The sequence below is a fragment of the Sarcophilus harrisii genome, chromosome 2, assembly GCF_902635505.1.
Source record: "Sarcophilus harrisii chromosome 2, mSarHar1.11, whole genome shotgun sequence".
In the NCBI taxonomy this organism is placed as follows: Eukaryota; Metazoa; Chordata; class Mammalia; order Dasyuromorphia; family Dasyuridae; genus Sarcophilus; species Sarcophilus harrisii.
The window spans coordinates 137,651,993-137,668,345 of NC_045427.1; the positions used below are offsets into that span (position 1 = coordinate 137,651,993).

At 34.2% G+C, this 16,353-nt stretch overlaps 1 protein-coding gene across 5 annotated transcripts in view; it reads right to left on the reverse strand.

Annotated features, from left to right (window-relative positions):
- Positions 1-16,353, reverse strand: part of MSRA (methionine sulfoxide reductase A) — a 509,773-nt gene that overhangs the window by 292,155 nt on the left and 201,265 nt on the right. For all 5 annotated transcript variants that reach the window (XM_031950908.1, XM_031950909.1, XM_031950912.1 and 2 more), the window contains one exon: positions 4,398-4,466. In XM_031950908.1, coding sequence (XP_031806768.1) covers positions 4,398-4,466 — 69 coding nt within the window. The remainder of the gene's footprint in view (positions 1-4,397; positions 4,467-16,353) is intronic.

Sequence of the window (16,353 nt, forward strand, 5' to 3'; positions counted from 1 at the left end):
CTCTGGACTCATTCCCTCTTCCCTTTCTCAGGTACTAATGCTTTCAGATCTCAGATTGCTTTCCATCTACTTTACACCTATCTTATAAGTACTTAGTTATTTACAGGCCATCTCCCCAGTTAGAATATGTTTCTTGAGAACAGGAACTTTTGGGGGGAAATGGTGAAGAAAAAGTGAGTCTTTCTTTGTATTCCCAGTTCTAAGGGTAGAACCTGAGATATAGTAAGCATTTAATAAATGCTTCTTGAGAGATACCATTACTGGAGAAACCATTTATTAAACAAAAATCTTGACAGATCTTTTCCCCTTTCTGTCTGCTGTTCTTCTAGTTATATTCTTAACATCCTCAAGATCTCTTACCAAGCTTCCATAAATTTTCTTTTCCCTCCACTAGATCTTCCTATTTTATGAGGCAATGTTGTTTATAAACTTCTATACTTATCCATACAATTTGACAAAGCATTTATATTCTACACTAATATTGAGATTCATTCTGCTCATATTTGTATTCCTAATACTTAGTAACTTTTCCGCCTAATACTTAGCCTATCTATTCAGATACTTACTAGATGCATTATTCATTTACATACATATATTCCAACTTGTACAGAAAGTTCTGGGTAGTTGAAGGGGATGTAGAAAAATTGGAACACTATTAGTGGAACTGTCAACTGATCTAACCATTTTGGAGATCAATCTGAAATTATGCCCAGAGATATAAAACAGTATACAACCTTTGACTCAGCAACACTGTTATCATGATCTGTTTCTCAAGGTGATCAAAAAAAAAGAAAAAGGACCAAAATATTTATAGCATCTCTCTTTGTAGTGTTGAGAGGATGCTCATCAACTGGGGAATGACTTAATGAGTTGTGGTGTATGATTGTGATGGAATACTACTGTGCTATAAGAAATGCTGAGCAGATCGATTTTAGAAAAGATTTGTATGGAAAGATTTGCATGAAAAAATCAAGAATGAAATGGGCAGAACCAAAAGAACATTATATATAATAACAACAATAACTGTGAACCAAGTTATTATGAGTATTACAAATATTCAAATCAGTATCTCCAAAGAAAGAACTGATAGATAAAAAATGTGTATATATGTATGTATATAAATATAGCATGATCTCACACACACACACACACACACACAACCTCACATTATGATATATTTCCTCTCATTTTTTACTGGTCAAGATTCTAACATTTCTTAAAACTTAATTTTAGTAGCTCCTTTCCCTCCTTTCCTATCATTACCTCACCACAAAAGTAGGGTGGATACAAAATCGAAGGCCATTAATTTTTTTTCTTTATTTCATATGCTATCATGAAAATGGGAATTATCACCAAATAGCTCTCCTATTGATGGTAAGCCTCTCTGTATGTATCTAGGCTGTACTTCAGTAATTAGAATTTGTTGTTGGTACCACATATTTTAGCACAGGGGAACCTGCCAGAAATTGGCTGAATTGTGAATTGTGTTCAAGCACCCAGGGTCACCCCACCTCTATATTACAATGAGCCATTGAAATGGGAATCTGTGAAAGTGCAGAGAATACAAGCAACTATAGGATTTATTTTTATGCTTAAAAAGTGTTTATGATCCATTATCATAAAATGTAGGTCTTTTATGAATTGTGTTTTTATTAATTTACTTCACTATACATGCTTCAGCTCATTTATATCTTCAATTCAAATAAACTCAATGTGTATTTATAAAGGCCCTAAAAAGGTAATTTGTATTTAAGTAGCAAAACTACATTTTTTTTAAATTCTAGAAATAATGAAGTAAACGGGAAAAAAATCCTGACTTTAGATATGAGTGAATGGATCCACATGACAGTCCTTCCACTTACTAGGTGTATGACAAGAGGCAAATCATTGAATCCTTTGGTTTGTTCCTCCACAAAATGGGTGTTATAGTATTTGCATTATTTATTTAGTGTCCCTTGTACAGAATGTCCTGGGTAAATTATAAAGTGCTGAGTGACCTATTATTATCTTAATTAGTAAAGTTCAAGTCATAAGATAAGGAAATTACACATTTTTCTCATTTTCGTGATTAATAAATAATAATTGAATTTTCTTTTCTGTGAAAAACTTTCTTATGATAGGAAAGCATTTTCAAATAAAATGGAACAATTCTTCAATGTTTCAAAGCAACAACAAAATACTTCATTAATTCTAAACTGATTTAATTACTAAAAATCATTACATTCCCCCAAAACCTCAGAAATTTTCCTACTTTAACTTATTTCAACAAACATTTATTAAGTGAGCTGATATATATCAACAATTTTATGCTAAACTTCTCATACCTGAAGAAATTCCTTAATCTTTGGGTGCCTCAGTCTCCCTTTCTATAAAAGAATTTTATGATACCCATGTCTAGGACCACTTTAAGGACTAAAAGGATGACATCCTATAGGATACTTTCAACTCCTTTGAACAAAGACAATGAGTAATTGTAAGATATTGGGTTCTTTTTTTCCTGACTTTGAGCAAATAACTCCCACTGCCTTAAAATAGCTCTCTGAACAGAAGAGACACCAAGAGACAACCACCAGGAGAATACAGCCCATTACTTTCATTATCATTCTCCCAGAACACACAGAATGGATATCACACAAGAGTAAAGCCATTCTAATCAGAGAAAACAAAAGAAAGGGAAAAGAGCAAGTACTTTGAAAGCTGTAAAATTAATCAATGCATCATAAAAAAGTTTCTGAAATGATTTTAATACAATTAAATAAAGCTTTTAGTAGGCATAAAAACTATTTTTCTCACATGATAGCCATGCAAATGACTTTGTGAGTCTGAGTATATCATTTAACTTTTTTCTCTTAATTTCTTCAACTATAAAATAAGGTATAGTAATAGTAGCTACCTCCTAAGGTGTTTATAAGTATCAGATGATTTGTAAAGCACTTCACATAGTGTCTAATATATAGTAAGTTCTTGTTCCCGCTCTCCCTCTCCCATTGTCTGACCAGAACTGTTGCAAAGGATAGCACTTTCAGGACATTACTCCCTTTCTCCCTTTCATAAAACAACAATAACAGACAACATTTATATAAAGACAATTTTTGCCTGTAAATGATGTGCTATAATTATAAAATTAAATATGAAGTTTTTTAAAAAAGAAAACCATACCATAGAGAAGCACACCAGCAGACAGAAAGCAGCTTGTGGCTCACTGGCCTGAGAGGGCTAAAGAGTGGATTTTGAATCATTTCAGATGTACTGAGGTCATTAAAGAGGATACGGACTCAGACTAAGACACAACAATTTGTCACAGTACATTATAATAAGTGGAAAGAGTATCTTCTCATTTATGGTCCTGATTTGTCCCTCACTGACTCTGACCTTAAACACATTATCTTTCTAAAGCTTAGCTTCCCAAATTCCAAAACGGGTGTACTACTACCTGCTCCCAACCTCACAGAGTTTGTTCAATTCAGTTCAACAAACATTCATTATGTTTCTAGGTACTAATATCTGTCAAAGAGACTTGAGGGCAAGAGGGAAGGACAAAGATCTTCAAGTATTTGAGAAACTGTTAAGGACCCTCAAGGACAGGGTCCACATCCTTTTTATCCTCATAACAACCCTCCAGGTAGATGCTATTATTATCCCCATTTTATGGTCGGATAAACTGAAGCTTGCCCAGGTCACAATGCTAGTATGTGTCTGAGGCTGCATTTGATCTCAGGTACATAAGTCTTCCTCACTCTAAGCCCAGTACTCTTTTTACTGCACCAACTAGCTGCCATATATGTAAATGCTATTTATTTATATATGTATTGTATCTCCCACTAAAATGAAAGTTCTTTGAAAGCAGCCAGAGAAGACAATGGTGAAGGAATACTCCTACCAGGTATATAAGTGGCTTTGTCTTTGTCTCTATAATCTTAGAACAAAGTATAAGCACAGAATAAGTATCTGAATTCTGGATAAATAATTGTTGTATGTTAATGAACTCCAGACCAAAGTTGTATGGATGGGGATGACTATAGGAATAACAAATTCAAACTATTTCAGTGAGCACCCTGTTATGTTTTTAGCAGATCTACTAATCAGTTACACTATTCTGAAAAACTTCATATGATGCCAACATAAAAATCATTATTTTCTTTTTTAGTAAATAAAAACACAAAAACCACGTCATAAGGTTATTTTATAGTACAAACGTAAATGAGAAAAAATACCCAAATCTTTAACTAAAGCCTAATCATGGAATTTATTAAAAACAGAATAGTTTTCAGTTGGCCAGAATAATTTATCTAGAGCAACCCAAATATTAAAACCCTGAGGGTCCCTAATAAAACTAAAAATTTTGGCCCCCATTTTTTGACACAATTTGGGTTTTCTTTCCAGATTTGATATCTTACCAAACAGAGCCATCTGTGTTCCCTCTGGGAAAGGTTCAACAGTCTTATTTCCATTGACATGATGTCTGGCTAGAAAAAAAAAGAAGAAATGCAAAATTTAAAGTGGAAGTCCATAAATACATATTGACAGACATATTTTAAAATGTCAGTGAGTCCAATTCTTTGGTTCTAACTCTAAAGGCACAAAAATATGCCCTCAAGGCACTGTATGTGTGTATGTGTATATAGATGTCATTTCAGATTTGTCTGAATCTTCATGATTTTACCTGGGATTTTGTTAGCAGAGATCTAGTGGTTTGTCATTTTCTTCTCCAGTTCATTTTACTGAGGAAGAAACTGAGGCAAATAGAGTTAAGTGACTTATGCACAGCTAACAAGTATATGAGATTGGATCTGAACTCAGGCCTTCCTGACTCCAATCCTGGTATTCTATTCACTGTGTCATCTTGCTGCTCAAACACACACACACACACACACGACCAAAAGGGTTTATATATGGGGTTATATCTATATACATGTGCATATGTTCTTACATACATATAAACATATACATACAGGTATGTAAAAAATCAAAATCCATTCCCAAATAAATAAATAGTCAAAAGATATGAAGTTTTCAAAATTAAAATTGCAAACAATTAACAATGATATGAAAGAATGCTCCAAATCACTAGCAATAAAAAAATGCAAATCAAAACAAGCTTGAGGTTTCACTGCACACTGAACACTCAACAAAGATGATAAAAGAGGAGAACCGTCAGAGCCAGACAGGTTGTAGAAAGCTAAGCACCCTGTTATGTTTTTAGCAGATCTACTAATCAGTTACACTATTCTGAAAAACACTTTGGGGGACAGCTTGGTAGATAGAGCACTGGCCTTGGAGCCAGGAGGACCTGAATTCAAATTCAACCCCAGACACTTACTAGCTATGGGATCCTGAGGACAGAGTTCTAAGTACAAGGAATAGTCAATAAAATACCCACTAAGGATGGAAGTGTCTTATTCTAGGAACAACTAAGAGGACATTATCACTGCATCAGAGAATAGAGAAGGGTAAAAAAGACACAGGAAGACTGAAAATTAGGAAGGGATCAGGTTGTAAAGGACTTTAAATGTCAAAGGAAGGATTGTGATCTGTGGCTAACAGGAAGTTTTTTGAATGGTAAGGCTGGAACAGGGAGGCAGAAGGAGCTGGGCAGGATAGACATAGACCTGCACTTTAGGTTAGCAAATGAGTAATGCACAGGAATAGAGGAAAACCAGATAGCCTGATTTTATGCCAAGAAAAAGGATAACAGAGCAAAAATGCTGTACTGGTACTCAAAAAATATTAGACCTAGATGAAAGTCTCCAAAATGTTAAACAGATATTCTATCATGGATTTATAGTAAATGTACAAGAATCATCACCGAAAATGAAGTGAAGGTAGGCATGGTAGAATACACATGCATGAAAACATAGACCCATTAAATTATAAAAGTATACATTCAGATACAATCAAGGCAACAATAAAATGGTAGTGGGATCATTCCGAGACCTTATTTTTTAAGAAACATACAAGAAGGCATCCCACTTTATCCTATAATTCTTCAAATGCAGATGCCTATAACTTCTTAAGTACTCTTTTTCTCTCAATCTATCAGGGTCAGGACATAGTCTCAGAAGAGGTGATAAGAAACTAATTTAAGGATCTGGTATATGACCATACAGAATTAATATACCTAAGCAAAAATGTATTGTGTTCTTATTAATCTTATCCAATTTTAAATGTAAACCCTATTGGAATGGGTCAGGGACCATATTTTCTCTAGTACATTATCCCAATAAATAGTTAGAAAGAAACAGCGAAGATAATAACAATATATTTGTAGTTATAATACTTGAGTTTAGTTTATAGTGAATATGAGTTTAGTTTATTAGGACACAGGAGCTTTATGAACATAGTTGAAGATAATAACAATATATTTGTAGTTATAATACTTGAGTTTAGTTTATAGTGAATATGAGTTTAGTTTATTAGGACACAGGAGCTTTATGAACATAGTTGAAGTGACAAGACAAACAATATTCTATTATTTCTTATTCTCTTTTCTACTCTGTTTCATCACTTCTCTATTTTTTAACAGTACTAAATAGTTTTGATAAATGCTACTTTAGATTTTAGTATGAGGCCTAAAAGTACTATTCTCATTTCATTCTTATCTTTTTCCCCTGCCTTTTTTGAATTTTTATTAACAATTTCTTAGTACCATTAATTATTTTGCCTGTTTTCCTAACCTTGGATTCCCATATAAATCAAACTTGACTAATATCTTATATGAATTACTGTAGCCTAACAGGATTTCTTTAAAAATTTTAATTGTTATCCATTATTCATCTTGCTCTATAGCTCTCCTTCTTTGCTTTATCGTCCCCTGCTCTTGGTATTGAGATATATTTGTTTTACAAAAGAAATCTTGTTAGGATGCTTTCTTTTTCAATTTTTCCTAAGTTTTCCCATGTCTTAATTTTTTTCATTTTTTTTGGAAGCAGACCTTTCCTCTCTAGATCATTCCTTGTCAGTATAAGTAATCTAAAAATAAAGAGAATTACCTAACAAAGAAGTGAGCTTCCCATCAATGGATGTATTTAAAGTGACCATTTATCAAGGATGTTGAATAGGAAATTTTTGCTCTACATGAAAAATTGGACAAAGCAGCATCTAAAATTCTTTCCCACATTCAATTTCTATACTTCTATTATTCTTCACCTCCTAAACTCGACAGCCAGCTGAAGCTCAACTACTTTCCTAAGCTATGTTCTTGTTGTTCAATCATATCTCAGTCTTTGTGATGCCATGGACCACTAATTTGACCACTAGTTTTACTTTCTACTAACAATGTTGCTTGTGTCATGAACATGAGGAGGTAGAAAAAGGTAAAGCTAATGTAAGAATTATAAAGAAGTCATTAAGATAATGACCAAAAAATCCTAAAATCTCAAGGGGAAGGATATAAAGCACTGTAGGCATATCTGCATGATCAAAATATGTTCAATCATACAATACTTTAGGGGATCAGAAAAAAATGGAGGGAGTAAATAGTGTTGTTGTTTTTTTTCTAAATGGAATTGTCTTGATGACATTTTTATATATGCACATACATATGTATACACACACACAAACACACATACACACGATGCTAATCATATTTAGAAGTGGAAGAAACACAGAGCACAGAGAAACATCTGTTTCTGAGCTGATACAGACCCAAGAAAGAGCCAAGAAATGAATAGGAAAATTACTAATTATGACAATCTCTTTTTCACTGGTCTTCCTGCTTCAAGCTTCTCACCACTACAATCCATCCTATGCACTTGCTGCCATAGTAATTTTCCTTAAGCATAAATTTGAGCGCATGACTTTTCTTCTCAACCAATTCCAATAGCTTCCTATTGCCCCTATGATAAACTATTTTGTTGACTTTTTAAAGTTCTTCACACCCTGAATCTAACTCATCTTTCCAACTTCACTAGATACTATTCTCCCTCCAAGACAATTCAACTGGACTTTTCTCTGTTCTTCACCCAGAACATTCCAGCTTCCATCTCTGTATCTTTATAAGAGCTAAATAAAAATATAAAAATTCATGAGGACTAGTAAAAAGGGCAGTTTTTAGAGTTAGAGGACCCGAGTTTGAATTAGGATTTTGCTTCTATTTTTGACCTCCTTGACCTTACTTTCTTCATCTATAAAACATACAAGGTAAACTAGGTTCTCTGGGGTTTCTCATAACTCCATATTCTATAATGCTATATATAAACGTGGCAACCTACTATGTGACATACCTGCACAAAGACCAGATTATTCCTTCTGTAAATTTAAAAAGCAGAAGTGGCCCCATTTTAAAAATTTCAAAATATACATTGGGAAGATAATCATTTGTGATCATTATAATAAGCATTTCTATAGGGCTTTTTAATGTTTTCAAAGTGCTTTATATATGTAAACTCGTGTGATTCACAGAAAAACTCCCTGAGGCAGAGGTAGACTTTATGATTATTATTATCATTTTACAGATGAGAAAACTGAGGCATAGAAGATTAAGTGACCTGTCTAGAAACATATGGGTTGGGAATGTCTGAAGTAGGATTTGAACTGAAGTTAAATCGGGTTCTATATTCTCTTAAATTATTTGTAAAAGTAATAACTTGCTGAGTGACATGCCAGACATAAAAGTTTGATTACCTCTCATGTAGTTTTAATACACAGAGATGTCACCATGAGCAAAGGACGATCATTTGTCTTTTTTTTAAATAGCCTTTTATTTACAGGTTATATGTATGGGTAACTTTACAGCACTGACAATTGCCAAACCTCTTGTTCCAATTTTTCCCCTCTTACCCCCCCTCCCCCCTCCCCCAGATGGCAAGATGACCAGTAGATGTTAAATATATAAAAATATAAATTAGATATATAATAAGTATACATGACCAAACCGTTATTTTGCTGTACAAAAAGACTCAGACTCTGAAATATTGTACAATTAGCTTGTGAAGGAAATCAAAAATGCAGGTGGGCAAAAATGTAGGGATTGGGAATTCAATGTAATGGTTTTTAGTCATCTCTCAGAGTTCTTTCGCTGGGCGTAGCTGGTTCAGTTCATTACTGGTTCAGTTCATTACTGCTCCATTGGAACTGATTTGGACAACCATTTGTCTTAAGAAAGTTCTTCTTTAGATCTTATATCCACATGAGTAATCATATAGTCAAACCCCTTCATTTTACATATAAAGAGCATGTGCCATGAAAAATAAAGTGATCAGTCAATGGTCAGACAAACCAAGTAACAGAGTGAGGACTGAAAGTCAGCTTTTATGATTCTTAAGTTCAGAATTTCTGGTGTATGCCCTTTTCCCATTTGATTTATAAATGGATTTACCATAATTTCTTTAAATAGAAAGCTTCACCAGTGCATGTAAAAGATTCATAAATTTATAGACATCTTTTCAGGAACATATCTACTATAATGTATGAAAATATACCTGCAATTATGCAAACTAGTTAGACTGCTGGAGAGCCTCACTCTGCAATATGTGTACCAAAAATGACTGCAGAGATAACAGCATAGCTAGGTCTGCAGAACAAACCAATCCGTGCATATGTCTATGGGTAACTGTGTCCTGGTGACCAACTACAACAGCTTTGGTCTCTTTCCCATCTTTATTTCTCCTACCTTGAAGGAACTTTTTCAGACAAAAACCTCTTGACTGACAATGAATCCTGCCTGGTGAGATTCCCACACTGTCTTATCTTTAGCCCTGTTTCCAGACAATATGAAGGACCAGAAGAAAAAATACAAAGGAGAAGAAAAAGAAGGGGCAGTAAACTGTGATATATACATACATATACATATTTATATGTACATATACATACATATATATTTATATAAAACTAAATAATATTAAGACCCCTTTATATAAGAGTTTAAGTTTTAGAAATGGAGATGATGCAATAGTTCTCAATTTCCAAAGAAGAAACTGAAGGTCTGAAAAATTAAACAGTTTGCACATGGTCACAAACAACATGCCACAATGACTTTGAAATGTTTGGATAGGCCTGCCTCCTAAGCAACTACAATGAAAATATCCTTCTGCATTGTTGTAAAAAAAATTTTTTTAAATTCCAATTTGGAATTTTCACCTTTAAAAGTACTTTATTAACATGAAGGTAATGTTATTAATATATGATATTTTAAAATAATTGGGGAGGAAGGGGAGGAGCGGTTTATCTGTTTACATTCCTACATGGGAGGATAATACTTGTAACTAACTCGTTAGAACTTTCTTCTTATTATGGCAGTTAGACAAAGTATATACAGACAGAGGGCACAGATGTGAGTTGAATATGAAGGGACAATATCTTTTTTTTTTTAAATGATGAAATTAAGAGGTAAAGAGGAATGTACTGGAAAAAGAGAAAGGAAGAAGTAGAATGGTGTAAATTATGTATGTAAAATATGTAAATTATGTAAAATATGTAAATGGTATCATAAAAAAAAGGTAAGAAAAAGCTTTTAGAGTGGAGGGGAAGAGGAGGAAAGGAAGAATGAGAGGAGGAATAGGCCTAAAGAAGAAATAACATAAGTACTCAATATGGGTAGAGAAATCTATCTTGCTCTGTAGGAAAATAGGAGAGAAATAGGATATAGGGTAGGGGGGAGAGTGATAAAAGAGGGGGCATATTGGAAGAGAGAATGGTCAGTAGCAAAATGGTAAAAAGGAGAGAGAATAAAATAAATGGGGGTATACAGTTAGCAATAATTATTGTAAAAAAAATTTTTTAACAAGTTTCTCTGATAAGGCCACACTTCTCAAACATAGAGTCAAATTTTTAAAGAAATAGGAGCCATACCCAAATTGATAAATGATCAAAAGATATGATCCATGCCCAAAGGGCTAAAAGTTCAGGCATATCCTCTGACTTAACAATACTACTAGTAGGCATGAATACCAAAAGAACCTATATGTACACACATATGTGTATCAGCTCTCAGGGCAAAAAAATTGGAAATTCAGGGAATGCCCATCAATTGAACAATGGCTGAATAAATTGTGGTCTATGAATGTCATGGAATATTATTGTTCTATGGGAAATGATAAGCAGGATGTTCTCAGGAAAAAAAAAAGTGCAAAGTTCTCCATGAACTCAAGCAAAGTGAAATGTACTATATAGAAAGTAACAGCAATGTTCTGGGATGACAAGCTATAAATCACTTTGCTATTCTCATCAGTACAATGATCCATGACTACTCTGAGGGACTTATGATGAAAAATCATATCCATATCCAGAGAAGAAACTGATTGTATTTGAATACAGATTGAAGCATTCTCTCTCTTTCTCTCTCTCTCTTTCTGTTTGTCTCTCTCTCTTTCTTTTTATCTCTCTCTCTCATACACACACACACACACACACACAATTTTTTTTGAAGGTTTTTTTATTAGAGTAGGAGATTTATATTTTCTTTCACAACATGACTTTTATGGAAATGTTTTGCATAACTTCACATATGGTTTCTTAATGAGTATTAGGAATGGGTATAAGGGAGAGTTTCAAAAGTTTTAAAAACAAATGTAAAAAAAAAATCCAACACTGTTGTAAATTTAACTGGGGAAAATATTAAACAAACAATTTCTTTTAAAAAATAATCACAAAGATTAACAAAGACTTTACTTCCAGCAGGGAGAAGAATGGGAGAGAAAGCAATATACTTAATTTGGCAGGAGAAATTTGAGAGAAACTGAGGAAAAAATGATAGAAAATCGCTAGCTTCAGACTTTTAATTTTTGGCTTCTCGGTGAAAAGTATTGAGGAGAAAGAGAAGAATCAGTGATTGAATTTAAAGGAAAACAAATACGAGAAAATTTAAAGATAGAATGAAAGAAAAGATGAGCTGAATGAGGATAAAAGCACAAATCTGAAGAAGGATTCAATTTGTGGGCACAAAAGAAATTTGAAGCAAGGACCCAGAGAAATGAATTCAAAGAGAAGGATAAGAAGAAAACAGTAGGAAAGAAAGGTAAGAAAAAGTATCACAAACTAAAAAGTTTTTTTAAACAGTAAGTAAACTGACAAGGAAATAAATTGGGCTTTTTTTTGAAAGAAGAGAAATGAAAATGAAAAATAATGTGGCTATGAAAATTTTGAGAAAAAGGAAAAGAAGTGTAGTTGTCAAGATGCTAAAAGATAAAAAAGAATTGTAAAAATCTTAACAACTGCTTAGGAGATAAGTTTAAAAACCACAAGACATTCAAAAAGCATGCCTGATCACCTCAGTAGCTATGGAAAACATTAAAATCCTACATTAACATCATTAAGTGTGCTATGTTTGTATTTCTGCCAGAGTCAAGTGATTGCTGCTATGTTCCAAATAGAGGCTGTTTGCTTTCTTAGAATAGAAGCTGAAGGGGATCAAAGAATACTTCTGTATGTTCAAAGTTCTCAAAGGGGAAAAAAATAGAAGAGGGATATAGATTTTTTAATAGCTTTTTATTTACAAGATATATGCATGAGTAATTTTTCAGCATCGACAATTGCAAAACCTTTTATTCCAACTTTTCCCCTCTTTCCCCCCCACCTCCTCCCACAGATGGCAGGTTGACCAATACTTGTTAAATATGTTAAATTATGAGTTAAATACAATATATGTATACATGTCCAAACAGTTTTTTTGCTGTACAAAAAGAATTGGACTTTGAAATAGTGTACAATTAGCCTGTGAAGGAACTAAAACATGCAGATGGACATAAATGGAGGGATTGGGAATTCTATGTAGTGGTTCATAGTCATCTCCCAGAGTTCTTTCACTGATTGTAGCTGGTTCAATTCATTACTGCTCTATTGGAACTGATTTGGTTCATCTCATTGTTGAAGAGGGCCACGTCCATCAGAATTGATCATCATATAGTATTGTTGTTGAAGTACATAATGATTTCCTGGTCCTGTTCATTTCACTCAGTATCACTTCATGTAAGTCTCTCCAGGCCTTTCTGAAATCTTCCTGCTGGTCATTTCTTACAAAACAGGAATATTCCATAATATTCATATACAACAATTTATTCAGCCATTCTCCAATTGATGGGCATCCACTTAGTTTCCAGTTTCTGACCACTACAAAAAGGGCTGCCACAAACATTCTTGCACATACAGGGAGGGACATATATTTTTAAAAAAATCTTAAGTGACAAAAACTTGGACTTTGTCAGAAAATTGAAGAATAGAATAAGGACACAGAGAGAAGAAAATAAAGGGAAAAGTCAATTGTCCTCTTGCAGCTAAAACTTTTTTTTGTAGCTTTTTATTGACAAAACATATGCAAGGGTAATTTTTCAACAATGATCCTTGCAAAAATTTCTGTTCCAACTTTTTCCCTCCTTTCCTCCACCCCCTCCCCTAGATGCAGGTAGTCCAATACATATTAAATATGTTAAAGAATATGTTAAAAACAATATATGTATGCATATTTATACAGTTATCTTGCTGTACAAGAAAAACTGGATTTAGAAAAAAGGTAAAAATAACCTGAGAAGAAAAACAAAAATGCAAGTGAGCAATAATAGAAAGAGTGGAAATGCTATGTTGTGGTCCATCCTCATTTCCCAGTGTTCTTTCATTGGGTGTAGCTGGTTTTGTTCATTACTGATTAATTGGAACTGATTTGCTTCATCTCATTGTTGAAGAGGGCCACATCCATCAGAATTGGTCCTCATATAGTAGTGGTTCTGCTCATTTCACTCAGTATCAGTTCATGTATATTTCTCCAGGCCTCTCTGTATTCATCCTGCTGGTTATTTCTTACAGAACAATAATATTCCGGCAACATTCATATACCCACAATTTATTCAGCCATTCTCCAATTGATGGGCATCCACTCAGTTTCCAGTTTCTAGCCACTACAAATAGGGCTGCCACAAACATTTTTGCACATGTGGATCCTTTTCCCTCCTTTAAGATCTCTTTGGGATATAAGCCCAGTAGACACTGGATCAAAGGGTATGCACAGTTTGATAATTATTTGAGCACAGTTCCAAATTGCTCTACAGAATGGCTGGATCCGTTCACAACTATTAGAATCCTTATAAGCTGTTAAGTCATTAGAATTGATAGAGACAATAATTATCTAATTTAGCATGGTTCAGTATGATTGATCTGATCTTACAAGGAGATGTTATGGGCCAGAACTTGGAACAAGGTACTAAGTGGAACTGATAGAAACAATGTTTGTGTTCACACCTTTAGAGAGCTCATATAAGCAAGTAAGCTCTTAGGGCCAAAGAGTACTCTGGGAGGAAGCCCACAAGTCCACTCTTGGAGTCAGATTCATTTCATCTTCCACCTTTGTACTGGCTGGAAGCTGAAGAAAGCAGAGGCAGAAGCAAAGGACAAAGCTGCAAGAGCTCTTAGAACCAAGGAGAGAGAGAGAGAGGCCCCTAGAAAGCTAACCGGACTTGGGAGGAGAAAATGTTTGGATTTTATCAGTTGGCTGTATTTGAGGTGATTATTACTCTGAACCAAAACTAAGGCTGCCTCCAGAAACCTCCCCAAGAAACCTGCTCCCAGAGAGAACGATCTTATATTATAAAAAAGAAGAGAACACCACACACAACTCCACCAACAATGCAAGAGTGTCCCAGTTTTCCCATATCCCCTCCAACATTCGTCATTATCTCTTCCTGTTATCTTAGCCAATTTGACAGGTGTGTAATGGTACCTCAGAATTGTCTTAATTTGCATTTCTCTGATCAATAATGATTTGGAACACCTTAAAAAGCAACTTTAAAATCTTTCCTAAACAAAAGGACTCCCAGCTACTTTTCCTCCAAAGAAGAGTAAAGCAGAACTATGAGAACTATATGATAAGGTCATCTAATAAAGGTAAAAGGGTAAAAAGAAGACAGTGGTGATATCCTGCTCAAGGCTACTAAGGTCAATTTAGTCATAGTGAAAACAATAGAAAATTGATGACACATGTATCCAAGATATGGCAAGGTGGTCAAGATTTATCAATACAGATAGTTACAACCTATTTCTGGTGATTCATCTGAATACAAATGATACCACCAAAAAGAACCTAGAAAGTACAGTGAAAGATCATGAAGTCTTGTGGAAGAAACTAAAACACACCAAAGCAGATAGTATCTGAAAATTAGGTTTGGCTTTCTGGATCCTGCTTAGAAACAAGAATGATAGTCTATGGTCAAAGATGGAGAAAACAGCAATGGTACAGTGGAAAGAGGGCTGCATTTGGATCTGGGTTTGAATTCTAGTTCAATAGTTTTTTACCTATGTGTTGGGGAGGTCACTTAATATGTGAGAGTCCTTGGTTTTCAATCTGTAAAATGAAAGAGTTGGACTAGATGACTTTTCAGATCCCTTCTAGTTCTATATCTAGGGTGCTTTGATACTAACAAAGACTAGCCAGAATGTATTTGCCTATCAAACTGTGAATACCTTTTTATCTAGCAATACTACAAGGTCTGTATCCTCAAGGGATCATTAAGAAAAAGGGGAAAGACCCATCTGCACAAAAAATATTTATAGCAGCTCTTTTTTTTGTGATAGCAAAGAACTGAAAATTGGAGAGATACCTATCGTTTAGGAAATGGCAGAACAAGTTGTGGTATATGAATGGAATGGAATACTGTGTTGTCTAAGAAATTATGATCAAAAGGACCTCAGAAAAACCATGGAAAAATCACAAGACGGAAAATGCTATCCACATCCAGAGAAAGAACTATGTAGTCTGAATGCTAATTGAAACATACTGTTTTCACCTTTTTGAGTTTTTTCTTTTTCTTTTGTTTTTTCTTTCACAACATAACTTATATGAAAAAAATATTCTACATGATTGTACATATCAGATTGCTTGCCTTCTTGGTGAGGCAGTAAAGGAAGGAAAGAGAAAATTTTTAAACTCAAAATCTTTTAAAATATGATTGTTGAAAATATTGTCTGGACATGTAATTGGAAAAAATACTATTCAATTTTTTAAAAGGGGGGAAAAATGATTTTGCCTGTCTTCTAAATCTAATCAATAGGCTATAAACTAAAAAGGATGGGAGAGCTATATCTAAAGCAAGAAACTGTGGAAGAGATATAAAAGATCAATCCAATATTCTCATTTGTAAAATGAGAAAATTGAAGCCACAAGAAGTTAACAAGAGATCATACAAATGGAGTCAGAACCAGAATCTGAACCCAGTTCACCTGACTATAAGCCCAAGTTTTCCACTGCACCATAGTGCACCACAAAGAAAAGAAGTACACTGGCAGCCAAGTCACCCAGAAATCCACAAGAGATAAGAAAGAAGACAACCACAAAATCCACATGCTCGTGGAAGAGAATCTGGGGCTGAGAGAGGGAGATTAATCATACATTCAAGAAAGGGAGGGGCTGAGAATAAGTGAGGAAAGGTAATG